Genomic DNA, 25480 nt, shown 5'->3' on the forward strand with positions numbered 1-25480 from the left:
CACTGGCTTTACCAATTCTATGCCAGTGGATAGCTCCTTTGCACAGGGAATTCTCCACTAGCCAGTTCAAGTCCACTCTGTCACATGCACAAAGTGGACCTAATGGACCAGAGAATCTGGCCCAGAATGTGTTATGCTGGACACAGCAGGCAGCTATAACCATTAAGATGTTTTTTTCAGTGACATCCAATCTTGTGAGCAAACAACGCCAGTGTCCCTTCAGTCTACCAAAAGCATATTCAGCAGTAATGCTGCACCTGCTCAGAAGTGGTAGAATCTTTCGTTGGTGCTGTCGAGGTGGCCAGTGTACAGTTTCATGAGCCAGGGGGAAGGCTGGGTCACCCAGGATCACTACTGGCATTTCAACATCGTCAATGGTAATCTGCCAGTTGGGAAAGAATCTCCTTGCTTGTGCTTTCTGAACAGTCCTGTGTTCTTAAAGATGCGCACATCATGAACCTTCCCTGACCAGCCAACACTGATGTTCATGAAATGTTCCCAGTGATCCACCAATGCTTGCAGAACCATAGAAAAATAGCGCTTTCGGCTGATGTACTCTTTGGCAGGGGTGTCTGGTGCCACAGTAGGGATATGCGTGCCATCTATTGCTGCAGCTTGGGAATCCCCTTGTTGCAAAGCCATCGCCTGTGTCCTGCATATTGCTGAGAGTCACAGGCCTGCATAGCAGGAGACGATTAATGGCTCTGTACACCTGCAAAAAGATGGCTCCTGCAGTGGATTTTCCAACTCCAAAATGGCTTCCCACTGACCGGTAGCAATTTGGTATTGCAAGTTTCTGCAGCGCCATTGCCACTCACTTCCCCACTGTCAGCGCAGCTCTCATTTTGATGTCCCTGTGCTGGAGGATTGGGGTGAGTTCAGCACACACAGGGCTGTCCCTACCCATACGCAAAGTACGCAGCTGTGTAGGGCACCAGGAAATTTGGGGCACCAAATTTCCTGGTGCCCTGCGCAGCTGTGTGCTGTTCCAGCCCCGTCCCACCTCTTCCACCCATGCTCCGCCCCACCCCTTCCCTGCCCCAGCCCCCACTCTTCCCGTCCCTGCTCCACCGCAGCCCCACCCCCACTCCCCTGAGGACTGCAGCAAGGCTGGGCCTGCACTCACTGGCAGCGGGAAGTGCAGCGGCCTGGCCCCAGCTGCGCTGCCAGTGAGTGCTGGGGGGTGGTTCCTCCCTGCCCCCCAAGGTGGTTCCTCCCTGCCACAGAGGGGCTGCATAGGGCCCCAGAATAGCTAGGGACAGCCCTGCGCACACAGATCCAAAAATGTGGCCTTATGCATCCAAAAGTTCTGCAGCCGCTGATCACCATCCCAAGCCTGCATTACGATGCCATCCCACCTGTCAATGATTGTTTCTCGGGCCCAGAAGCAGCACTCCCCCATCTGCAGCTGCTCCGTGAATGCCTCCAATAACCTTGAATTGATTCTCGCTGTGTCCCACAGCAATCTGGCCTCCAAGAAATCGTCACGTTCCCCACAGATTCAGTTTTTCTTCCCGCTCCACAAACACCAGAGGATTGTGCGTCCTGTGCTTGCGACACTCCTGACAATAATGCAGAGCTGTGCAGGCTCCATGCTTCTGTCAGAGATGGACAGCGAGGAGGGCCACGTAGGTTTGTGGGATTTTTTGTAAAAGGCACAAAATTATGGGATATACATGACATTATAGGACGGAGACAGATGCACACTGGGAAGTTGACCCCTTGCTCCTAGTCACCCTGCGTGGCTCATTTCAGCCCCATCACATGTTACCAAAACTACCCACACTAGGATACGTACACATGGAGCACTGCACTGTGCACCATTGCAAACACTCCCCCGCCGCAGCACCAGCTCAAGAAGTCAAGGAGGCGGTGACTTGAGGCCAACATAACTTACATCAACCAAAGTTTGTAGAGTAGACGTGGCCTGAGAAGATCCAGGGAGATGAAATCACTTGCTGAAGGCCACAGAATAAGTCGGTGTCACTGGAATCAGGATTAAGAGTCCGGACTCCCAGCCGCATGCTCAATCCACTAGGCACTGTCTCCAGAGGCATTGACTCTGTGTGTGCAAACCTGGAGGCTACTGCTAAAACTAACTCAGGGAGACGTGAAAGGAGTGACCTTGTGTTAATGATTCCTGTCTTTCTGCTAAAAGAAAAGGAGTACTTGTGGCACCTTAGAGACTAACCAATTTATTTGAGCATGAGCTTTCGTGAGCTACAGCTCACTTCATCGGATGCATCCGATGAAGTGAGCTGTAGCTCAGAGACTAACCAATTTATTTGAGCATGAGCTTTCGTGAGCTACAGCTCACTTCATCGGATGCATCCGATGAAGTGAGCTGTAGCTCACGAAAGCTCATGCTCAAATAAATTGGTTAGTCTCTAAGGTGCCACAAGTACTCCTTTTCTTTTTGCGAATACAGACTAACACGGCTGTTACTCTGAAACCTGTCTTTCTGCTGATGCATCCAGTGTAATGTGATACCAAGAATCAAAACACAGTTGGGATAAATGTTGAGTTTAGTATTTCTAATCTGATGGTGCCATCTGCTGTCATGGAACACAAATTACTCTTAGCCATTAGAAACTAAGTATCAGAGGGGCAGCCATGGTGTAGCTAGCAACACCATCAGAGGACCCAACTACATCAGCCACATCATCAGGGGCTCATTCACCTGCACATCCACCAATGTGATAGATGCCATCATGTGCCAGCAATGCCCCTCTGCCATGTACATTGGCCAAACCAGACAGTCTCTACGTAAAATAATAAATGGACACAAATCAGACATCAGGAATGGTAACATACAAAAGCCAGTAGGAGAAAACTTCAATCTCCCTGGACATTCAATAACAGATTTTAAAGTAGCCATCCTTCAACAAAGAAAACCTTCAAAAACAGAGAAACTGCAGAGCTTACAATTCATTTGCAAACTTAACACCATTAATTTGGGCTTGAACAGGGACTGGGAGTGGCTGGCTCTCTCAATTTTCCCTCTCTTGGTATTGATACCTCCTCATCAATTATTAGGAGTGGACCACATCCACCCTGACTGAGTTGGCCTTGTCAACACTGGTTTTCCACTTGTAAGGAAATTCCTTTCTCTTCATGTGCCTGTGTATATATTTATGCCTGTATCTATAATTTTCACTCCATGCATCTGAAGAAGTGGGTTTTTTACCAATGAAAGCTTATGCCCAAATAAATCTGTTCGTCTTTAAAGTGCCACTGGACTCCTTGTTGTTTTTATTAGACACTAACATTGTCAGGGTAATCCAGGCCTGCATTTTAACATGATGTCATAGATTCTCAGTAGGTATGTGCTCTGTTTCAAAGAATAGAAAGATTTGTTTACTCAAATCCTTGCTGTGCTTCAAAGCTCAGACAAGACGTTGTAAATTAGAAATAAAATGTATAGATATATAGCCTATGTCAGCATAATTTATGTCGCTCATGGGTGTGAATACACAGACCACCCTGAAGACACAGAAGTTACACCACCATAAGTGTCCGTGTGCACTGAGCTAGCTTCTCCAGCCAACATAGCTGCTGCTGTTCACAGAGATGGTTTTATTATGCCGATGGGAGAGCTCACTCCTGTCCGCATAGAGCGTCTTCACTCGTCACTGCAGTGCTGTACATGTAGACATGCCCTTAATGTAAAGCGTCGTAGCAGCACCTTTCTGAGTTTGCAGGCAGCCTGAACCAGTAGTTCAGAGAGGTGTGATCTGCCTCACTCATCTCAGACTAGCCCCTGTGGATTCCACAATTAGATGACCATGGCATATGGCATTTCTCCAAGATGCCACAGGATTCTGCATTTTTGCAGTGGAATTCACCATTCTGCAGCTGCCTGGCACTCAACATATCATTTTTAGTCTCCCTGCCCTTCTGGGACCTGCCTTCAGCTGCCTCTCCACCTTTCCCCATAAAGGAGAGCTAACTGGATTACAGTGCAAACTCCCTGCATTGCATGGGCAGCAAGGGGTCTTGGAGCCTGAACTGGAGTCCAGCTTGCAGCCCGAGAGTGGGCGAAGCCTGAAGTATAAGCTGGCAAGCCAGGCTACCTAAAGAATAGAGCAGTAGCGGAGATTCAGAAGCCAGGGTGGTGAATTGCTGATGCTGCCTGTGATGTTGCACTCCATATGATTTTATGAAAATATGCTAATGAGTGTGAATATAATGTAACTAGAATATGCTTCATGCAAAAGGTCTCTTGTAAGGTATCATTACAAAGCTTATAATCTACTGAGTGTGGTCATCCTATTTGTATGAATGCATCATTCTTGTAGCTGAAACTAGAAATATGAAATATAGCTCTGAGGTCCTATTGTAATTATGCAACGTGTGGGCCATTAATGGGGGTTTGGAATCTTGATGGCTCCCATCAACTAGGACAATTGGTTGTAAATGGCTCTGTTTACATGCAAGCCTTCCTGTGAGTCAGGCCAAGAAGAATGAAAGCTTGGGGTCTCACAGGATATGTGACCATGTCACCTGGTACTGGAATCCATCTTAAACCTGGTGCTTTTCCATTTAGAAGGAGGGTTAGGGACCCAGAGAGACAAAAGATTCTTGTCTTGTGCCAAAGCTATATAATAAGGGTGTGGAACAGAACAAAGGAGGCTCCAGTCATGAGAAATCCCATAGTTACCACCTGAGCTGGAGCTAACAAGAACTGTACCAGGGGAAAGGATTGGGCCCAGACTAGGAAGAAGTCCAGTCTGTGAAAGAAGCTTATTGGAACATCTCTGAGGGTGAGATTTTATCTATAAATCAGTTTCTTAATGTATTAGGCTTAGACTTGCGCGTTTTGTTTTATTTTGCTTGGTAACTTACTTTGTTCTGTCTGTTATTACTTGGAACCACTTAAATCCTACTTTTTATATTTAATAAAATCACTTTTGCTTATTAATTAACACAGAGTAAGTAAGTAAGTAATATCTGGGTAAGCAAACAGCTGTGCATATCTCTCTATTGGTGTTATAGAGAGTGGACAATTTATGAGTTTACCCTGTATAAGTTTTATACAGAGTAAAACAGATTCATTTGGGGTTTGAATCCCATTGGGAGCTGGGTGTCTGGGTGCTGGAGACAGGAGCACTTCTTAAGCTGTTTTCAGTTAAGTCTGCAGCTTTGGGGCATGTGGTTCAGACCCTGGGTCTGTGTTGGAGCAGTCTGGTGTATCTGGCTCAACAAGGGAGGGTTCTGGAGGCCCAAACTAGCAGGGAAAACGGGCTCAGAGGTAGTCTCAGCACATCAGGTGACAGTCCCAAGGGGGTTTCTGTGATCAAACCCATCACACTCCCTACAAGCTCTTCTCTTCCCTGGCACATGTGGGTAGAAGGTGATTCTGTGCTGAGTCTGACTTCAACAGGGCTCCTGCACTGTGAGCTCCTGAAGTGAGGACAAAGCTCATTGGAGGGTTGTGACCATAATCAAGAGAAGTGACTGGCTGTATTTTAGGATCCAGTATTTCCTCTGTGGCTTCCACAGCAAATGTTTTTTGTTGGAAGCTGATTTTGCTACAGGACAGGACTGGAAGGTCTTTACACCATTTAAGAAGCCGGAGGACAGGTGATGGCCTAATCTGAAGACAAAAGGGTTACAGAGGTCACTAAGGGCCTACTCTGGGCCTTCAGAATCTTTCTTACAGGGGATGATGCTTGAGAGAGAAAGTCCCCAGCTTGATGCTGAGCTTCCCAAGGTACATTTGTAGGGTTTGCAGTTAGAAAAGTAATGATCCCAGATTTGATCAGAGATCAATGAGCGGATGATACACAGGGACTTCCGCAGTGCCATTTTCAGAGTAGCATTGCACTTTCACCAGCTGGTACCACGTGGAACTCTGCAGAGCAGCAATCCTTAACGCATCACAAAGGAACAACTCCCTCTAGAATGGTCTTGCTTGGCAGTGACAACAAAGATCTCAAGGACAGGGGAAACATGAACAAGACAGGTGAGTTACCTGCAACACACTCTTGCTGGAGGCCTTAGCAAGCAATTAAAGAGGGAAAAGTGGGAGCACAGGCCAGGGACTCAGGAAATCTAGGTTCCATTCCTGCCTGACACAGAGGTGCTGTGTGATCTTGGTCACTTAAGTGTAAGCTTTCAGAAGTATCCATTAATTTGGAGTGCACATTTTCTAGGTGCCCATCTTGCCTCTGTCCCTCACTTCCATATCTGTGAAACAGGGATAATAATACCTTCATTAATAATGTTCGTATAGTACCTTTCGATCCTTGGATGGATGGAGTTTCTGAAGTTAATCACTGTCAGTGTAACCTGAGTCACTTTGTCTCTCTTGTCCCTTGACCTGTGTTGGTTTCTGGGAATTTATTAGCGTGCTCTGCAGAAAAGTAGTTAAAGGGTAACAATTTACAGAGCCAGTTCCTCAGCTGGTGTAAGCTGGAGTAGCTTCGGGGGTCAAAGGAGTGATTCCTATCCACACCAGCTGGAGTTCTGGCACATGATGTTTTAGTTTTAAAATCTATTTTGGGATTGGTCCTCTCCTGCAGTCAGCCACAGTGTCTCTTTTTTATTTTGTCCTGCACTGACTCATTGATTTCACAGTACTAATGCTATTTGTGCCTGAGCTAGGCTCTTTAATTGTTTCAAGCGTTGCCCTTTGACCTTTCAGAAACTGGGATCCCACACTGGGACAAACTCTGGCTACGTAAAACCTTCTTCAGGATATGTTCATTGCAGAGTTTACACAGGTCCGGGGACCCAGGAATGGGCACCCTGGTTAGCCACGCCCACCCGCAAGTGTCCACGCTATGCAGCCACACTCAACTCATACCCATGTAGCCACTGTCATGTTTTGGGGTGCAATCCAGACCAGTAAGGGATTATGTCACTGCCTGCCCTGTAACCCTGGATAGCTTAAATGCTCTGCTGCTGTGGGTCATAGCCTGGACACCAACAGCCACCAGACAAGAATGCAATATCCTGAGTGTCTGTGTGCTGCACAGCTCTGGGTCAGTGCTTCTGACTGCAACAGCCTGCCTACAACACAACAGCCCCACCCAGGTTTGGTTACTCCTGGCAAGATGACCCCAATGCACTTCCAATCCTGAATTTGTACAAAACGATCTGCCCTGAAAGGTCCAGCCCTCTCCTGGACTACTCAGAGAAATGAGGTTTGTTTGCTCCTTCAGAGAGACAATACCCAGCAGCTTGCCATGTTAACTGAAGTTAATAGTCACTTAAATTCAACACAGCACTGGGCTGATTTAGATTAAAACAAACAACTTTATTAGCAATGTGATGGGGGAATCCTGCTTGTCAAAAGGGGCCATCCTTGTTGGCCCAGTGCAGGGTTGGTACACCCCATCACACAGTCATCAGGACTCCCTGTGGGATCAGATATTGCTACAAGGCAGGCTCAGGACCTTTGGCGAGGTCAAGCAAACAATCAACCTGCAGCCCCTGGGCAGGGCAGAACAAGCAGTCTGTAGCCCCTGGGTGGGCAGGGCAAACAAACAGTGTATGGCCCCTGAGCCTCCTGGTTGGGACAGGCAATAGCAATTGGGGGTTCTGACCCTCTGGGCAGGGCAGAACAAACAGTCAGTTTGTAGCCCCTGGGCGGGGTAGCGCAAACAAACAGTAGTCACATGTAGTGGAAAGTGCGGAGAGGTAGGGGAACCCAGGCCCATCCTGCTCCACCAGGTTCCAACTCAGGGCCCTATGAAGCTGGGAAATTCCCTGTTAAGGGTTTAAGCATCCACTTCTACTACATTCCCTGGGTCACTTCCTACCGCAAGGTGCACCTCAGGCTTCTTCCTGGCTGGCAGCGGCTCGGTGTCCCCATAAATCTCTGTGGTCGTCTGGTTGTCTGCAGCCTAATCCTGGTCCACAGTTTTTGCCTCTTGGAGTTTCAGGTGTTTCTGCAGGAGCTTGCAACACACATCCTTCCTTCTCCTCAGCCAGCCCAGACTGAGCTGGGATGTCTCCTTTTATCTGTCCCATCTACCTGGAGCATGTGTAGCAGGGGTAAGGGGGTGTGGCTTCCTGGGCCCACAGTGATTGGTCCCACCCCATTGGCCCAGTGCAGGGTTGGTAAACCCTGTTACAAACAGGACATAGGTTAAGTGAAGCCAAGCAAAAGAAATAAAGGTAGAGATGGTTACAAGCAAACAAAAGTGAAAACATGCATCTAGAAGTCTAATACTCTACCTCGCAAGGTTTCGCTCACCAATTGCTCTTGTTCCGGCATGGCTGGCTGTCTCTCAGTCAGGACCCTTCCTCAGATGTACAAGGTACTGGTTTCTCTTGTCTTAGGTGAAAGCTAAAAATGGAATCTCTCTCTGTTCCTTATATTCCTAAATAATAGTTTTTGTTCTCAAGGTTAGAAAGGCCTCCTGGGGATTTGGTCTCTCTGGTGTGTAGGAGCCATGTTAATTCTATGTGTCTCGGGTTCAGGCTCAAGACAACCCAGGATGGTTTGCTTTATAGCTTTGTTAATGACTAATAGGTAAACTCAGGTAAACCCTCATTTCTTTGTCTAGGACGGACCTGCTTATCTAGGCTGTCTTCTTACGCATCTTCTAGTAAACTTATAGAGAGGGAACTCATAACTTCACATATTAGATTAATACATGCATTTTACAATGAGGACCATTGTGCTAGAACATAAGAGCATGAGTGGCCATACTGGGTCAGACCAATGGCCAATCTAGCTAGTATCCTGTCTTCCAATAGTAGCTGGTGCCAGATGCTTCAGAGGGAATGAACCAAACAGGGCAATTTATCGAGTGATCATCCCCGGTCATCCAGTCCCAGTTTCCGACAGTCAGAGGTTTAGGGACACCAAGAACATGGTGTTACATTCCTGACCATCTTAGCCAATAGCCACTGATACACCTATCCTCCATGAATTTATCTAATTTTTTTAACCCAGTTATATTTTTAGCCTTCACATCATCCCCAGGCAACAAATTTCACAAGTTAACTGTGCATTGTGTGAAGAAGTACTTCCTTGTTTGTTTAAGCCTACTGTTTATTAATTTCATTGCATGACCCCTGGTTCTGGTATTATGTGACGGGGTAAATAACACTTCCTTATTCACTTTCTCCATACCATTCATGATTTTTACACCTCTATAGACCTGCTATTAGTTTTCAAATGATACCTTACAAGGCATATTTTGTACAAACATCTTTGCAGTAGTGTGAGAACAAGGGGGTGCTTAAAGTCACAGCTGTGTCCACATTGGCATTGCAGTAACCCAGGTCAGGCACAATGATAATTTTGGGGCATAGCCCAGGATTCTTAGCACCTCACTAACTTGAGCAGCTGTAGGAATTGTTCCACAGTGTACTGTGAGAGAACTTGTCCACCCTTCCCAAGCCTCTTGTGGAGGTGTTCTTAGAGTTTTCAGTGTTACAGGAACCCAATCTATTAAACATTCTCCTCCTTTTGTGTTCCTTAAACTGGGTTTAGAAGGAATTATTTAAGAACCGTTTTAAACAATTCTCTTTCCTAGTATGAAGACTACCAGGGATTGAACTGGGAACTTCCAGAGCTAAAGGTGTGAGCTGCAGCTTGAGCGTAAGCTTGCAAATTGTGGCTCTAACACATCCATACCTCCTGTAATTAGCACAGAGGGGGCCCTATAACACTCCCCAGTGGGCTACCCTAGTGTTTTAAAATTCATTTTTTGGTTCAGTTTCTCTCCCTCTCTGTAACAAAAGTTGGGTAACCGTTTCTCTTCTCCAACCCTAGCAACGATAGCCTCCAAGGAGCTGGTGGTTCTGCTGGAAGATGAAGTCTTTGTAGATTTTTTCAACACATTCCTGAATCTCCCCGTAAGTTTCCATCTTACAGTTTAGCTCACTCTCTTTCTGGATTCTACCCTCCGTGAGTTTGCAGGTCTTAGGGAACCCTGTGAATTTCAGGCCAGTACTGCTCTGGTAGCTATCCCTACCCCTGCTCCATGGGCATGCATCTTTGGATGTAATTTTGTCAGCTGTTGCAAGCTATGTACGGGGGGGAGGGGGTTAGATGGGCAGAATGTAGTTATCCAAGCAGGACTTTGGGCAGCACAGAAGGAATAACACCTTATTTTTGCACATAGTGCCTGTGTCGTGCTGTCTGGAGTCGCTCACAACAGGGACTGCCTACCTCAGGGCAGACTGTCAAAAACAGGGCAGATGCCCCCAAACTGGTGGTGTGTTCTACAAGTAAGATTTCACCAAGCCAGTAACAGATGTGAACTCCTGGATCACTACACCAGTCTTACCATGGAGTCACAGACAGTCCCCTTAGACTCTCCAGTCTATCTTGCCACTCCGACAAGCTGGACTTAATGATAAATGGTCACTTACACCAAAAATCACAAAATATTCAGGTTGCTCCCAGTCCCAAGAGACCAGTCACTTACCCCAGATCAATTTGTGTCTTAGATCTCACACCGAAGACAATGCCTATAGCCAATCCTGTAATAAACGAATTTCAAGGTTGATTAACAAGGAAAAACAAAATAAGAAAGTTATTTAAGGGATAAAGCAAGCAACCATATATGCACAAATGAGTTGCAATCTAAATCCCAAAGATGACAGAGATGTGGTAGTTTGTCAATTCAAGATGTCTTCCAGGGTGGACCCAGGGATTTCTGCCTCAGTTGGGAGTCTCCCAGTGAGACTTAGAATAGCAAAGAAATGACAAGTTTTCCTGTGTTTGTGTTTTTTATTTCCTTCATTCAGCCTCCAAGTCCATAGGACAGGTCTTGCACATGGCAGTTCCCAGGTGCAATAGGGCCATTTACCAATCCTTTGTATTGTGATGTTCCTTGATGGCCCATCTGATTTTGATGGTCCTTCTGGACAAGCGGTGGAGGGTGAAGGAGAAACACTCTTTTCATATGAGTTCACAAGTTTAGAGCAAACATTTTCAAAGCCATAAAGCAAACCTTACCTATTTCCTTATAGCATAGAATACAGACATTACAAATGAGATTAACGCATGCAACAACTTGTAAGCATCCTGTAGAGTCTAAACATACATACATACTTATAACACTAATACCTATTTTGAACAACACTAACACATAAGTGAATTGGTGTGGTCTCCAGCTATGAGTTTGTCTGTTCTTAGCTAATGCCTGAAGCCTTGGCAAGAGCTGGTGCCTGGCCTGCCAGCATCACAGCCTGTTTGGACAATGATTCAATACTGATCAGAAAGAGTGAAAATATAGACTCAACTCCACCACTTCCAGCACCATCAGTTTCCCTGAGTATGTCTACACTGCAATAAAAGACCCCCCCGGTACTGAGTTTCAGAGCCTAGGTCAACTGACTGGGTCCCATGGGGCTAAAAGATAGTAGTGTAGATGTTCGGGCTTGGACGGGTGCTGAACTGCTGGAGGTGATGTCTTTAGAGATGTCAAACAGAAATTGTGACTGCTGGTGGGAATTAGGAATCCCTTCTGCCTTACAAATTTCTCCAGAGCTTGTTCCTAAAATGGCTACTTTTGGGCCTAGTAGGACAGAGCTCATGGAAGAGAAGGAATGAGCTTGTGAGTTAAGTCTCCCAAAGACTGGCTTCAAGTCCCGGCTCTGCCACACACTTCCTGGGTGACCTTAAGTAAGTCACTTAATCTGCAAAGTGGGAGCAATCATTCCTTTCTCCCACTCTTTGTCTGTTTAGACTGTAAGCCCTGTAGGGGAGGGGCTTTACTCCCTGTACATACAACACTAAAACACTAGGGTACCTAGGCCCCGCTGTAATACAAATACATCACAGACCACACACTGAGAACAGTGACTATAGGGAGGGGTGCATCACTTTGGTTTTAAACAGCTATTTAATTTATTATTAATAATTGTGTCTGAGGAGTGTTGCTGCTTACCAAGAAAGGTTGGAAGAACTCTGCATGACTTGGAAGAATAAGTGGTGAGGATTGTCTATAGGAAAGATGGCTTTTCCAGGAGGAGTTATTGACTCCACTAATCAGCCCCTCCCCCACACCCCAATCTCTCTCACTTCTTTCCTGTTCTTTCTTCACAGGTCTTTGGCCAGACACCCATTTACATGGCCAACATTTGCCAGTGGTTCCTGTGGCCAGAGTTACCATGCTACCTGGTGAGGCAATAACCTTCTTAGCATGCAGTGGAGGGCTGTTACCTTCTACAACAGGGATGGGCAGAACAACTAGAGTTTAAGATTTCCAAGGCTGACTCTCCTTCCCTTTTGTCCCCTCCTCATGTTTATTCCATTAATTGATTTATTTTAACATAGGGAATCATGTTCTTTGTGAATCCTGGGGACAATCAGGAGCACAAGTGATCAAGGCCCTGATCCTGAGGAAGTTCCATGGGGCTTGATCCAAATTCCCTTGAAGTCAGTGGAAAGACTCCCATTGACTTAGGGGCGGGGAGGGGGAGTAGGATCAGGCCCCATCTGCAGAAGTTTCGTTGAATTTGATAGAACAGTGTGGAGCAGAACATTCCATCCTTAAACAGGATAGGGCAAAACCAGGAGCCTTCACCCTAAGCCACCTCCTGCAGGGTCTCTCCTCTCCACTGCTACAAGCAGGATTTGCCTGTGCTTTGACACTATTGATCCCTGCTGTTCTCACTGGGGACCCTGCTTCCCCGATGCTCCAGCTGCATCATCACCACCTCTTCCTCCCATTGGTTTCACTGACAGGAAGCAAATCCCTGTCCCCCTAGGTGTAACCCCATTGGGATCAATGGGGTTTACGTCCCACAAAATGTTCATTACCCTGAAAAGGTCATGAAAAACAAGTCCTACCAGGCTTTGAGCCCTGGGAGTCTTACAGGCCCCAAGCCCTAATGGGTTCTCATTTAATGAGGTCAATGGAGCTACACCAGGGATAGATCATTCCTCACAGTCTAATCAATCTTTGGGGGGAATACAGGTGCCAAAGTACAAAGGCTTATTGACCTGGATGGAAAAGTACCGGCTGCCGCACTTCTGTAAAACCAACTTGTGTCTTCATTACATTCTCTGTCAGGAGCTTCTCAGTTTCATTAGATCCAAGGAGGCAGGTAAGCAGAGGTGACCTTAAGCACAAACATTTTAATGCAGGGCAGGATTTCACACGTCAGCAGTGCTGTACCCTGACTCCGTTCAGTTAAGGTGCTCACCTCTGGTGCATGCTGACTGAGGTTTAGAGAGTTGGAGACGCATTCTGAACTAGGTCATCGTGCTTATAAAATGGTTGCATTTTTTGTAAATGGTTTCATTTGTGTAGGGGAAAATATTTGTAAACGGGAAAAAGGCTCAAAAGGGGCATTGTTTATTGTAGCAACTTACACTGGAACCCAGTGACTTCTCAGTCTTGGGGTCTTTAATCAAGACTGGATGTCTTTCTAAAAGCAAGGCTCTGGCTCAACCAGAAGTGGTGGACGGGATGTAGGACTCACTGGGTGAAATTCTATGGCCTGTGTTATGCAGGAAGTCAGACTGGTCCCTTCTGGCCTTAACACCTGAGGACTCTATTCTGTCTCAGTGATTCCAGGTCAAATGTGCTCAATTCACACATAAAAAGATCGTATTCCTTTTACTTTTCAAGCTCCTCTCAGGCTTGAAACAGGCAGATATTGGAGAGAGAGAGAGAATTTGCTGGCAGTTCCTCTAGGAGTCACTCAGCTACTACGGGCATGAGCAGTGGTGCAATCGTGAATTTTATGTGCAGTTACTCCACCTCTACTAGCGTGGCCCCACACCTACGTTGCCTGCGAGGTCACTCTGTGCTGAGGAGGCTATTTTGGTCTATAAACCGTGGTTACAGGAAGGGGACTCTGACAGTATGAGCATGCAGAAGGGGTGCAACAAATGATACCCTGAAACATGGAGCAGAAAAAGCAAATATCAGAAGAGCACAGAACAAAGTGAAGGGACTTGCTGTAGTTGGTTGTTCTGCTCCAGTCCTCCTTTCCCCCTCTCCATAAGTTACATTCCTTTTGCACGCCCATGACTGAGGGTTAAATTGCTGCAAGTTGCCCACTTCACCACTTACACCTTTTTTTGGCATTTAAAATCATTTACCACTTGTACCCAAGTCTAACTTGCACACTCCCATTAAAGTCACCAGCCAGTCAATTTCTCCCTAAAATCTTGATGGGAATTGCACCCAAAAGTGGACTGTCCATGATGCTTGAGATGCTGAAATAATCCTCTGTTATAAATGTCCTGAGATGACCTGTTTTTTTCCTCATCTGAAGGAGCAGCAACCATTTAAAAATGACATCTTTTGAACGATTCTGGATAGAAACAAATGGTATATGCCCTTGGGAGTCCCACTGTTCCAGTGACGTATAGTAGGTTTGGTGGGTCAGGAGATAGCCCTGATTTAGGCTTATTGGTGCGTTATTTCTTGTCTGCTGTGTCCTATGCTTCTAAAATAGTGTCCTAGCCTGTGAACCAGCCAGTCTGTGTCATAGTTGCAGCAGGTCTGAATCTGGGCCATAGTGTTACCCCAAAACACGAGGGCAACAGCCCATTTACCAGGGAAATGGAAAGCTGTTGAAAGTGAAGACAAATGGGAGAAAGGCAAACAGGATCCTCTTGGTGTTTCATGGGGCACAAACGCATAGGGCCAGATTAATCTGGTGTAACTCCAGGGAAGCCAATATTTAAAGCAGTCATTGGGTGTAGAAAGGTCACCCACCAGCCAGTGCACCTTTAATGACTGGGCACAGTGTAGAAGCCTCTTGGACTCTGGTGGCCCTTGTTGATGGCCACTCTGAGCCTGTAGTGGTTGTCCATTCTCATAACTCAGCCCTCCAGCCACATGGTGTGTCATCCCACCCCTTCTGGGGTAATAGAAAGCCTAACAAACAAACAGTACAATGACCTTATGCCAAGTCTTTAGCCCCATACCGGGATCACTAGTTCTTGTTTTCTTGCATCAGACAGGCTTTCACATCCCCTTCCTTGGAGGCAGGGAGGGGAACCCAGGGCCTCCCTCTCCTCTGGGTTCCAACCCAGGGACCCTGTACTAAGCAGGTAAGATCTGCTTCCCTGGGCCACTTCCTACCTTCATTGACCTCCAGGCCCCTCTCAAAGAGCAGCTGGTTCTAGCATTTTGTCCTTGGAGGTTCTGGCTCCTTGCACTGCTTCCTCCCACTTTGCAGCTGGTGCAGTCCTCCCCAGGTTCCCAGGCAGCAGTCACTCTCTGGCTGAACTCCAGCCTTTTATCCCAACTGGTGCTAGTCACATAATTCCCTGCAGGTGGGGAAGTAGCTGCTCTGCCTGGGTGGCTATTGCAGCACAAGGTCCAGACATCCTGGATAAACTTGGGTTATACCATGGATTAACTTGGTCCATGTGGTTCAACAAAAGCTCAGAATCAGAATGTCATTATCAGAAGAGCTGCAAAGATAGCTGAGCCATGTTCATCTCGTATTATAAAGTCAACAGGAGCAAAGTTCACACCAGTTTGATCTTTCCTCTGCATCTCAGGCTTCTTCTTGCAACCTAGGTTTAATGTTCAACACCAGGAAGATTTGAAGGGAAGCCCCAGTTAAGATAAAAAATGGGAGCAGGGACGGGCTAACTCAGAGAAGGAGATGGCAGGGTGTGGAGGGCATGTGTGTGGTTTTACATGTCCATATGTTCATGTGCTGGGTATCACTAGTGGGAATTCCAGCTGAGCATTTGCAACTGGCTCTTATTTGTTCCAGGGGGCAACTAGGTTTTGGAACAGGGCCAGGGTCCATTGGCCTGCTGGCTCCTGGCACTGCGGGTCCTCCAGCAGAAACTAACAAAGATCACTTGAAGGATTCTAGAGGGGTCTACTGGAATTTCACATCACATCAGAAAGTATTCGAGCATAGGGATGTGTTTGCACATGCACATGCTCGAGTCCTTTCTGATGTGATGTCTTTCACTTTCTCTTGCAGCAGAGATGCTGAAATGGAAGAGTGCAGATCAATGGCTGCTCGAAAAGTGCATTAGCGGTAGCAGGGGAATGTGGCGCTTTCGTTCTTTCATCCAAGGAATGGCAGGTGACCATAGAGAGCTTCCTTCGTACTGCCCCCTACTTCCCTATGTAGCCATACATTTGTGCAGAGTGGCAATCCCTGCATCTGGACATTGGGATATGTAACTTTAAGGCGGGGCCACTAAAGTAGTTCTACTAAAGTAGAACTCTTCTACTTTAGAATAGCACCTGCCTGTCTCATCAGCAATGCTTTCAGGGGATGTCTCTCCTGCACGCTCTCCCCACTTTCTCATTCCTTCCCTGCCATTAACCATTGTGCTGTGTGTCTGACCCACAGGGGAAGAGCTGACAAAGTTCTGGCTTGCTGCAGAAAGGATCTTGGAGATTGACGAGTCAGATGTTGCCCAGCGAGATCTCTACTTGTCTCTGCTCCAAGTGCTGAGGGCCACGCATTTGCAGGAGGGCTCCACAGTGGTCAGCCTCTGCAGCATGACCATTGGTAAGGAGAATTTGAGACTGAGAATCCAAACTTCCAGGAGCAACAAGACTTCAGTGCATCTGTTCACTTTCTGGTCATGTCCAGCACCCTACGCTTGGCTTGAAGAGCTGGGGATAGAAACATGGGGTTGTATTTACAACTAGGGAGTTGATGAGCATGGAGTCAGTTCGTACAGCTCCACCTTGCAGAATGGACATCAGTATCACTTGGTTAGAGATCTCATAGTTCCAGAGATACCAGCACTCAATGAACAATGTGACCAAATCATGGGCGGCTGGTATCATAGGCTAGGGGAGGCTAAGCATCCCCAAACTGCCAGGCGTGGCCCCGTCCATGCTCCACCCTGAAGCACCCTCCCCCATCCCGCTCTTCCCCCATGGCCTCACCCATGCTGCTCCTTTTCCCACCCTCGCCCAGCCTCTCCCCCAAAGCCAGCAGGCACTGGGGCTGGGGCTAGGGTGGGCAGGCTGGTGGGTTGGGACTCTCAATGGCTGGGGCAGGTGGGCCAGCGGCCTAGGGCTCAGGCCAGCCATGGCAGCTGGGGCCAGCTGGCCTGCAGCCTTGGACTTGAGGCGGCTGGGGCAGGTTGGCCGGATGGCGGGCCAGGACTCAGGGTGGCTGAGGTGGGGATCCTGCGGCCACGGTTGGGGGCTTGGGTGGGACAAAGGGGGCGGGCCAGGAACTAGCCTCCCCAAACAGGGGGCTCACGCACCCCCCATAGACCAAATACCTCTTTCACCCCAGAGAAGGCCATTCCTCCACCTGCTCAGGCTTGAGGAGCAGTGGTGGAGACTGGAACTGACGGGAGATGGAAATGAAATCCATTCTCTTACCCAAGGGAGGGGAGTTGTTCCAGAGCAGAACTGAAGGAAAGTGGTGGAGCAGAGAGGGCAAACACAGGAGTGAGAAAAACTGGAGACTGACTGGTCCTGGCATCCTTTTGAGAGAGTTATTCCACCTCAGCCAGGGTGAGGGCTTGTGCGGCCCATCATCAAACTGGTACAGTAGTCAAGCTAATCTAAGACGTTAACTCACAGAAAGCCCTGGTGGGGTTATGACCCTGCCACTGGGCCCTTTCTAGATGAAGGTGTATGTGGAGCAGCCGGAGTCTGATGTACCGAGCAGAGGGCTGAAAAGCAGTCAGCTTGCATTCAGCTGCTGACTCTGCCACTGAGTCACTGTGTGACCTAGGTCAAGTCACTTAACTGCTAGTCCCTGTGCCTGCATTAACCTATCTGGAAAACAGTGGGCAGTAATGCACTTCTACCTTCCTGTATAAAGTGCTTTGAGTTCTGTGGATTACAAAACACTCTACAATGCAAAGTATTATTATTGCTGTTATTTCCCCTTGCTTTAAACCATTGTCTTGTGGCTGGAAGCAGTGAGCTATTTTGCTTGCTGACTGCCATGCTGTATGCCGGGATTGTGCACGTATACAAAAACGGCCACAGCGCATGTGTTGCTTTGTCATGGAACAGATAAACCACAATCAAAAATCCAAGTTTTAAAAAAGTCATTAAAATTAGACATCCTTGCAATAGCTTTGTGTATGTGCAGCTTGCAATACGAAATAATGGAATGAGGAGCACTGTGCAGGCTGTAGGACTCCTCTCTCCCCTGCCGTATTTACTCATCACTTCTCAAGAACCTACTCTTGCAGGGTCTGATCCAAAGCCTACTGAGTTAGCGGAAAGACTGCCATTGACTTCAGTGGGCTCTGTATTAAGCCCTTACTTTTTACAATTCTCCATGCCCTTTTCAGAGTCGCTGTTGAAGATCTCAGGCTGGCACCCTCAGTACATCAGCACCAGGAGGGAGATCCTGAGCGAGATGCAGAAAGTAGCCCTGTTTAAGATCCAAAGTTATTGGCTCCCTAACTTCTTCATTCATTGCAAGCTGAACATGGAGAAGGAGGAGGCCTGCCAGCCTCTGTTGTGGGAATACCAAGAGCGTTTATTACAGGTGGGCTCAAAGGAGAAGGCAGTGTCTCCTGCACACACAATGAGTATTAGGAACAGCCGGGCTATGTCAGAGCCATACTCCAGTAAAAAAGCCAAGAAGAAGATCTGGGATCTCGTAACTGGTGGAAGACAACCTCAAGAAACAGAGAAACACGGAAGACATGGGCTGCAGCCTGAGGGGCAGCCAAGCTCAGACTGGAGTACAACTAGTCTGACAGACACGAAGCAACCACCTCCAAAAGAGGATGCCCTGGGAAAGACTTCTGTGTGGGCACAAGATCCAGAAAGGGCTGTTAAAGATATGGAAGAGGCCACTTCTTTCAAAACACCCAGCCTTAATGCCCAGCTGCCTCTTCAACTGGAGGAGACTGGCAAAAGGAGAAGCCTCTCTGATGTACGCACTTCTACACCCATTGCCCAGCTGCCTTCACTGCTAGCCCTGAAAAAGATCGTCAAATCCTCTTCTTCTTTGGATTTCCTTCCTTGGGCACTTAATGCCGACAGCTGCGCTGGCCGTCCCTTCGGGAAGTTCTTGAAGAGCAACAACTATGCTGTGGAGACTCATCTTTTGGATCTGTGGCACGATCTGGAGGATTTTCTGCACATGTTGCTGAGCTCCAGCAAAGAAGGCAGCTTCCTCCTGCGCCATTTGATGGGTGAAAGGATATGTGAGATCTACTTAACAGAAAGCAACCGCCAGCACCTTCCCCTGAAGCCGAACACTCTCAGGAACTTGCAAGATCTTCTGCCTTCTGGAGAGGTCATTCCTTGGATATTAAAAGCACAGGAAGAGATTTGCAAGGTAGGAAATGCTGCCATGATGCTAATGCTGGGAAGTGTGATTGACATTCTCAGAGTGTTGGGCTGCTGCTATGCATGAATGGAAGTCATTTGTAACATTGCAAAACTGAGTACTTTGGTGCCTGACGATCCCTTTACAATGTGCACGGGACACATGCAAACACAGTACCTGGAGCTTCTGACTTCTAAGGTCCCATTGTACGAGGTCAAACTCTGAACCAGACACTCCAGGAGGGATTATTCCCAGAAACACAAAAGGCTAAACTTTCAAAGGTTAGCACCTACATTTTGCTCACAAAACTTGCGTAGGCAGCTGTTGTGCCTGATTTACACCTGCAAACAGAAACTGGGGCATGCAACATGGGTACTTAGATGAGCAGCTACCCATTTGCGAGCCCAAATGTAGATTTTGCAAAAGCAGCTTAATGCCTACTTAATGAGGATGGTGCTTCAGTTCAGAAGTGAGGCAGAGAAAGGAGAGTAGAGGTGCAAGAGCACACCATGCTGCACACTGTCTGGTCAGGAATCCGAATTCCCCAAGGACGCAGCAGATGTTATTCTCTGTTTGGCAGAGGTAGTGCTGCCTCAAGTTAAAAATGACCTTCCACATGGTCTGATTCCAAGACCTTAGCTCATGCTCTGTGGACCAGGTAGAGGTGAGTGGGGAGCTCACTGGTCAGTGTGCCCAGCCAATAAAGACACGTGAGCCAGGGGGCTGGATGGTGTGGGCAACTGTGCTAGGGATCCTGTCACACTGAGGCTGGTGTTCTCAGTGTGATGTAATCTGTGACTGAATGCCATTATAACCATAGCTATTGGGTAGCCTATGCAAAATGACTTGATGGGCTTAACTCAGTCTACGTCACTGAAAACACCCTTCAGCTGGCCCTTTAGCCAAGGACCGAGAATGAATTCCCTTTTCCCCCTAGCCATGGCCCTTCCAGGTCAGCATTGAGGCATATGGACAGGGTAGTGTGGGGCAAGCCCACTCTTGGGCCACCTGGGCTGTCCTTTATGGCTCTGCAATAGACTCCTGCATCCATGGAGGGTATTAGTCCAGCACTACACTGGTTTTTCAAAGCACTCCCTGGCAAACTGAAAGCTGAGAGCTTTCAAAGCATGTGCTTACAAAGCATGTTCTTGTTGCCTTATCAGATACTGAGCTTCTTCTACGATGACTTTCTTGCTGATGATGATGAAACGTTTCTTCATTTTGTGGTAAGAGGAGGTTGTGATGCGGCTGAGGGACTGGAAGGATGGCCCCTGGCCGGTGTGCCTGAGGATGTTTGTGTCCCTTTGTGCACTGCATACCCATGTGTTCTGAGCATACAATGACTGTGCACACCTGGGGAAGGGTTTGTGTGAATATTTCTGTGTGTGCATGTAGGTGGGTGTGTAACAGACACTCTCTCCAGCTCTTTGGAGCAGCGTTCCCAAATTCCTTAGCCACTAACCTCTGAAATTTAGCAGCCTATTGGTGGTGTCTTGAAAGAGGCCTTGCAAGAGCTGTCCGGAGAATTGCCTGACCAAAAACTACCCAAGAGTAGCAAAAAAAATAACCTGTCTGGGCAGGAAACACAACAAGGTTCCAATCACATACACAAACCAGGGGTAGGAAATACAGTGAGTAACTGATACATTCTTTAAGGACCCACCTCTTTTCCCTTGCTTATAGCAGGTGCTGCCATTATTACACAAAGAGAAAAAAGTCTGCACACACAGACAGGTGACCCTGCAGCCAGTAAAGGCCTTCATTATGGGAGGGGCAGCTAGCAGTTTTAACTGTGCTTTACTTGTGTTTATGGTTTTCACATGTTTTTTCACTGCCTTAAGGAACCAAATTACATGAGTTCTCCTCTTCCCGTGGCATTGCTCTGAACTGGTGGTTGAAATTCCACAAGAAGACCAGATCTCATGGAATACCAGCCCCGTAAATGGCACCTTGAGGCAAGAATGCCTCTGAAAAACATACTTTCAAACAGAAGTGCTAAAATATCCAGGTTTATTTGGATTCCTGCAGAACCCACATGGGCCACCCTGCTAACGGAGGCCAACATTTGCAAACTGATGTTTCCTTTCGAGTGTCTCGGTTTTGGGTTCCAACCTGAGATACCTGGGCCTTGGCTTTAAAAGGTGCTGAGCACCTGCAGCCGCCCTTTCCTTGGGTGCTTAGCGTGTCTGGCTGCAAATCAGACCTTCGTTTTCTTAAGCCGGGTACCCCAAACCAATGGCCACTTCTGAAAATATTGATCTTGGGCCAGTTTTACAAAGGTATTTGGGTACCTAAAGATGCAGCCAGGCACCAGGTGGGATATACAGAGCATGTAAGCATCAAAGTCAATGGGATTTAGCCTCCAATGTTCCTAAGTCCCTTTAAAAATGACATTTAGCATCCTAACTCTGTTAGACCTTGCAACACTCAGCAAAGCAATGCTTGAATACCTTTAAAAATCTGGCCCTTATTAATTCTAATGGTTGTAAATTAATTAGCCAGGTACTTAAGTATCCCTTGACAGGGAAATTATCTTTCAGATCACAGAATTGGCCCATGAATGCAATTAGCACTTCAGCCGGTGCTAAAACCCTGAGGTCTGTAGGGTATGAAGCAACTGGGCTAAGTTCGTCCTTGGTGTCATGCTATGGAATTTGGTGGAGTAGCACCAGGGATAGGTCAGGCAGCTTGTGGGCATATCTTAAAATTTTCAGGTAAAGGACATTCTAGTCCTGTTGCCTTGTGAAGCATCCAAATTGCTCACTTAATGGTTAAGGGCCCAAACCTGAAGCCAGCAGCAGGCCCTGAAGGATATAGTTTGGCTGCATGGGGAAGGGGAGAGACTCTGCTGAAGCCAATGAGGTCACACAGGCGTAAAGGAGGGCAGAATTGGGCTCATGGTGTCATGCAGTGCATCAGCAGTTTCAGCCAGTCACAGGGATGGGCTGTTTCTCTCCCAATAGCACTTTTTGTTCCATGAGTTAAATAAAATGCCATGAGTGTGCCAGTGTCTGAATGATATGAGCATTTTTTATGTTACTTACTGGATACTCTAAATTAGACTACACTTCAAGGGCTAACAATTCTCATGCTTCAGGGCACATCCGGATCATCAATTGCTGTCAGGAAGACACATCCTCTACCTTGTCCTCCACATTATTATACAACTAGGTGCATTATGAGGGTTTCCCCTACATAATGGAGAGGAAGGGTGGTCTTGTGGTTAAGGCACCAGACTCAATAGACCTAGGTTAATTTCCTGGCTCTGCCGCAGACTCCATGTGTGACCTGGGGCAAATCATGTGGTTGCTCTGTGCCTCAGTTTCCCATGTAAGACATGGGGATTATAGCACACCCTTTCTCCCACTCTTTGTTTCTTTTGCATATTTACATCATAAGCATTTCGGTTCAAGGACTGTTGCTTTGTGCAGCACCTAGCACAATGGGGCCTCTGTGTGCTACTGCAATATAAGCATCCAGCACCAGCAACTGTCCGAGCCTTGCCTATACTAAAAACAACCACTCGCGTTTAAGCGCAGTATGACTGTGACCATCTTACAGCATGACTAGCTGTGCAATGCAGCTGGTGCTCACGCCAGCGGAGAAGCTGCCGGTGTGTTCTCGCGTAGCAATTTCGAGAATGTCATCTGGGCTCCAGCAATAATTCTCCACTCTTTTGGCTGTAGTCTCAGAGGAGCAAGGTCCAGAAGCCTGTGGGAGAAGAGGAGACTTATGGAAAAGATGAACACCTTCTGCTGGCCAAGAGGATAAACGAATCCCTGACTCTGAGCCAAGCCTTATGTGGAGTGAGGGACTTCGAGACACTCTCAGAGGAGCACTGGCGATTCATAGCCACTCAGGATCTCACAAAAGGGGGATCGATCCAGGTTGAACTGGAGCCTGTTGTGCGCAAGACAGGTAAAGGGAGTCTCTTCTGCGGGCTTGGACACAGTCATTTGAGTGGGAGGCACTCATGTCAAGCTAGAGTAAGACTGAAATACACAGTGTAGGCAGGGTTACAGTGATCCCTATAGGAAACCTGGAAAAAGTGGTTTCCCTCTAGCAGACCTTCTTCAGCTGCTTATTGGTTGGAAAAAACGTTAAATAGTTGACAACATTATTTTGCAAAAATGGTGGCTGTTCTTCCAACCAGCTTCTAGAGTTAAAGTGTTCCAAAAAAGGGTCTTAAAACTTTCAGCAACATTTTTTCTGCATTTTTTGGACAAGCTCTGTTGCTTGCAGCCACCTTGAACTTTGATACTTGGGGCTGAAATTTTCCATGCCTGGCGTCAGCCTCACAGCAAACCTTTTTTGCAGTCTTTCTTTGTTCAGCTTTTCTCTACAAAGAGTGGCGAAAAATACATGCGGGCCATGTTTTGTGACCCTTTATTTGAACACAGCTCAGAGGGAGATGGCAGACAATTCAAACTTGGCTGAGATGTCAGCCCACTATGGTGATCTGGTGAAAGGTGATTTTGACGATACACGTCTCCCATTGTGTAGGGTGTCTGAAGGTACATATGGAGTGGAAGCCCATATGATATGCCCAAGAGAGTATGGAATAGGGGCAGGGCTTTGAGGTCAGGGATGCCTGCGTTGTAATTCCAGCTTTGACAATGACTCACTGGATCAGATCCCCTCATGCTGGGACAGGAGGAGCAAACTGTGCCTCTTTGCACCATCCTGGGACATTGCACCGGGTGGAGGCCGCAGCAGGAACGCACGGAGACCCGTGGCCAGTTGCCTTGGCTTCATCCCACGTCTTGGACTGCCTTGGCCCCCAGTAGAGGGGAGGTTGTAGCAGTGCCACATGCTCTCGCCCAGCGGACTTCTGCTGCCTAGAGCCATGCACAAGATTCGACGCTGGCGAAAGCTGTTGTAGACCCTTGGATTAATTTAGCTCACTGTGTGACCTGAAGAAAGCCATTTAATCTCCCTGTGGTTCATCGACTGCATCTGTACACTGGGAACAGCAACACACGTCTTGAAGGGAGGCTGGGAGACTTCAGTAATGTCTGGAAAGTGCCAAGTGTTACTAAACCTGTCATTATTAAGCAGTTTTGGTGAAGCCTGAGTTTCTGTGGACCACCTGTCTTGGTCATTGCTCATCACAGTGGTGAGTCAAAGGAGCAGGATAGAGAAGGAATCAGGGGGGCGGGTGGGAAGACGAGCACTCCTGTGGATATAACACCATGAATTATTTCCTCAAGCACCTTCCCAAGGCTGATTGGTAACCACAGGCGGAACGAGTGATTAGTCCAACCCCTTTTCTCTCTGCCCCATCAGACTACAGGAGCATGACGTTCGAGGAGCTGACCCTCAGGAATCCTTCGATGGCTGTAGAGCTGTTAAGCGAGGACTATGAGCTCTTCTGCCGCATGTTTCCCTCCCTTGGTGAGTGCTTATGAGGGGCTAGAACCAGGGCAGACTTAAAACAAACTCATGGGCAGAGAACAGCAGACACAACCTTGAAGGACTGAGCCCAGAAGGCACCCTGAGAGGATTAGGCTGAGGAGAGGCCCACCTACTTGCTTCCTGTGGTTCAGGTGATCATCTCCAGAAGGAAGTGGGAGAGGAGAGTCCTGGCCCCCCAGAAAGGCCTGCACTCCAGCACCCTTTCCCAGAGTTCAGGGACAAGGAACACTTCCCAGCAGCCAACCCCAAAGGGACCTGACCATATTCAGGTGACAAGCTCCCACAGCACAGGCTCTTCTGGGCTGGCCTCGTGACATGAATGTCATCATGGTGGGTTTGGAGATTGCCCAGAGCCCTCTGGGTTCCTCCACCTGGAGGCTGAGTAAGTCTGTGCTCTCTGCAACATGGCTCCCAGTAACCATGGGCCCACATCTCTTCTCTCTGTAACAGCGTTCGATCTTGAATGCGAAGTGAGGAAGACTGTTCGCTCGAGCAAGACAAGTCTGTCCCTCATGAAGAAGGGGATCCCCATATTAAAAAAGCCCTCTCTAAGACCCAGGTACAGCACCATGCGTCATGGAGCTTTTCTCCTTTTTACCACCTCCACTCTCTCTGGCGTCACATTTTCTAACCCCCCAAACACCTGCCATCTGATTCATCTTCCTGTGGAAGCAGTCCCACCTGCCTCAGAGTAGGGCTGTCTCAGACAGAGACATTGATATAGCTGGGATCTGGGCCGTGGAATGTGGGGAGGAGGGGAAGAAACTCTGTATCCCCCACTCCCCCCACACACCCTCATATGCAATCTCACATCTCATCTACTTGTACAGGAAACATCCAATTCAGCCTGGAGGGCTGAATCACTACTAGTTACCCATCAGGTGGAACTGTT

The 25480-nt window shown here is 47.6% G+C and overlaps 1 protein-coding gene across 1 annotated transcript in view; it reads left to right on the forward strand.

Annotated features, from left to right (window-relative positions):
* The first annotated feature begins 5904 nt into the window (after positions 1-5904).
* The window catches only part of RGSL1 (regulator of G protein signaling like 1), a 33228-nt gene continuing 13652 nt past the window's right edge, over positions 5905-25480 (forward strand). Inside the window, exons 1-12 of the mRNA XM_073358106.1 lie at positions 5905-5965; positions 9734-9816; positions 12017-12091; positions 12891-13020; positions 15880-15984; positions 16258-16419; positions 18182-19182; positions 20337-20399; positions 22860-23091; positions 23574-23642; positions 24460-24567; positions 25039-25147. Of these exons, the coding sequence (XP_073214207.1) occupies positions 5905-5965; positions 9734-9816; positions 12017-12091; positions 12891-13020; positions 15880-15984; positions 16258-16419; positions 18182-19182; positions 20337-20399; positions 22860-23091; positions 23574-23642; positions 24460-24567; positions 25039-25147 (2198 nt within the window). The remainder of the gene's footprint in view (positions 5966-9733; positions 9817-12016; positions 12092-12890; positions 13021-15879; positions 15985-16257; positions 16420-18181; positions 19183-20336; positions 20400-22859; positions 23092-23573; positions 23643-24459; positions 24568-25038; positions 25148-25480) is intronic.

The sequence above is a fragment of the Lepidochelys kempii genome, chromosome 8 (genome assembly GCF_965140265.1).
Source record: "Lepidochelys kempii isolate rLepKem1 chromosome 8, rLepKem1.hap2, whole genome shotgun sequence".
In the NCBI taxonomy this organism is placed as follows: domain Eukaryota; kingdom Metazoa; phylum Chordata; order Testudines; family Cheloniidae; genus Lepidochelys; species Lepidochelys kempii.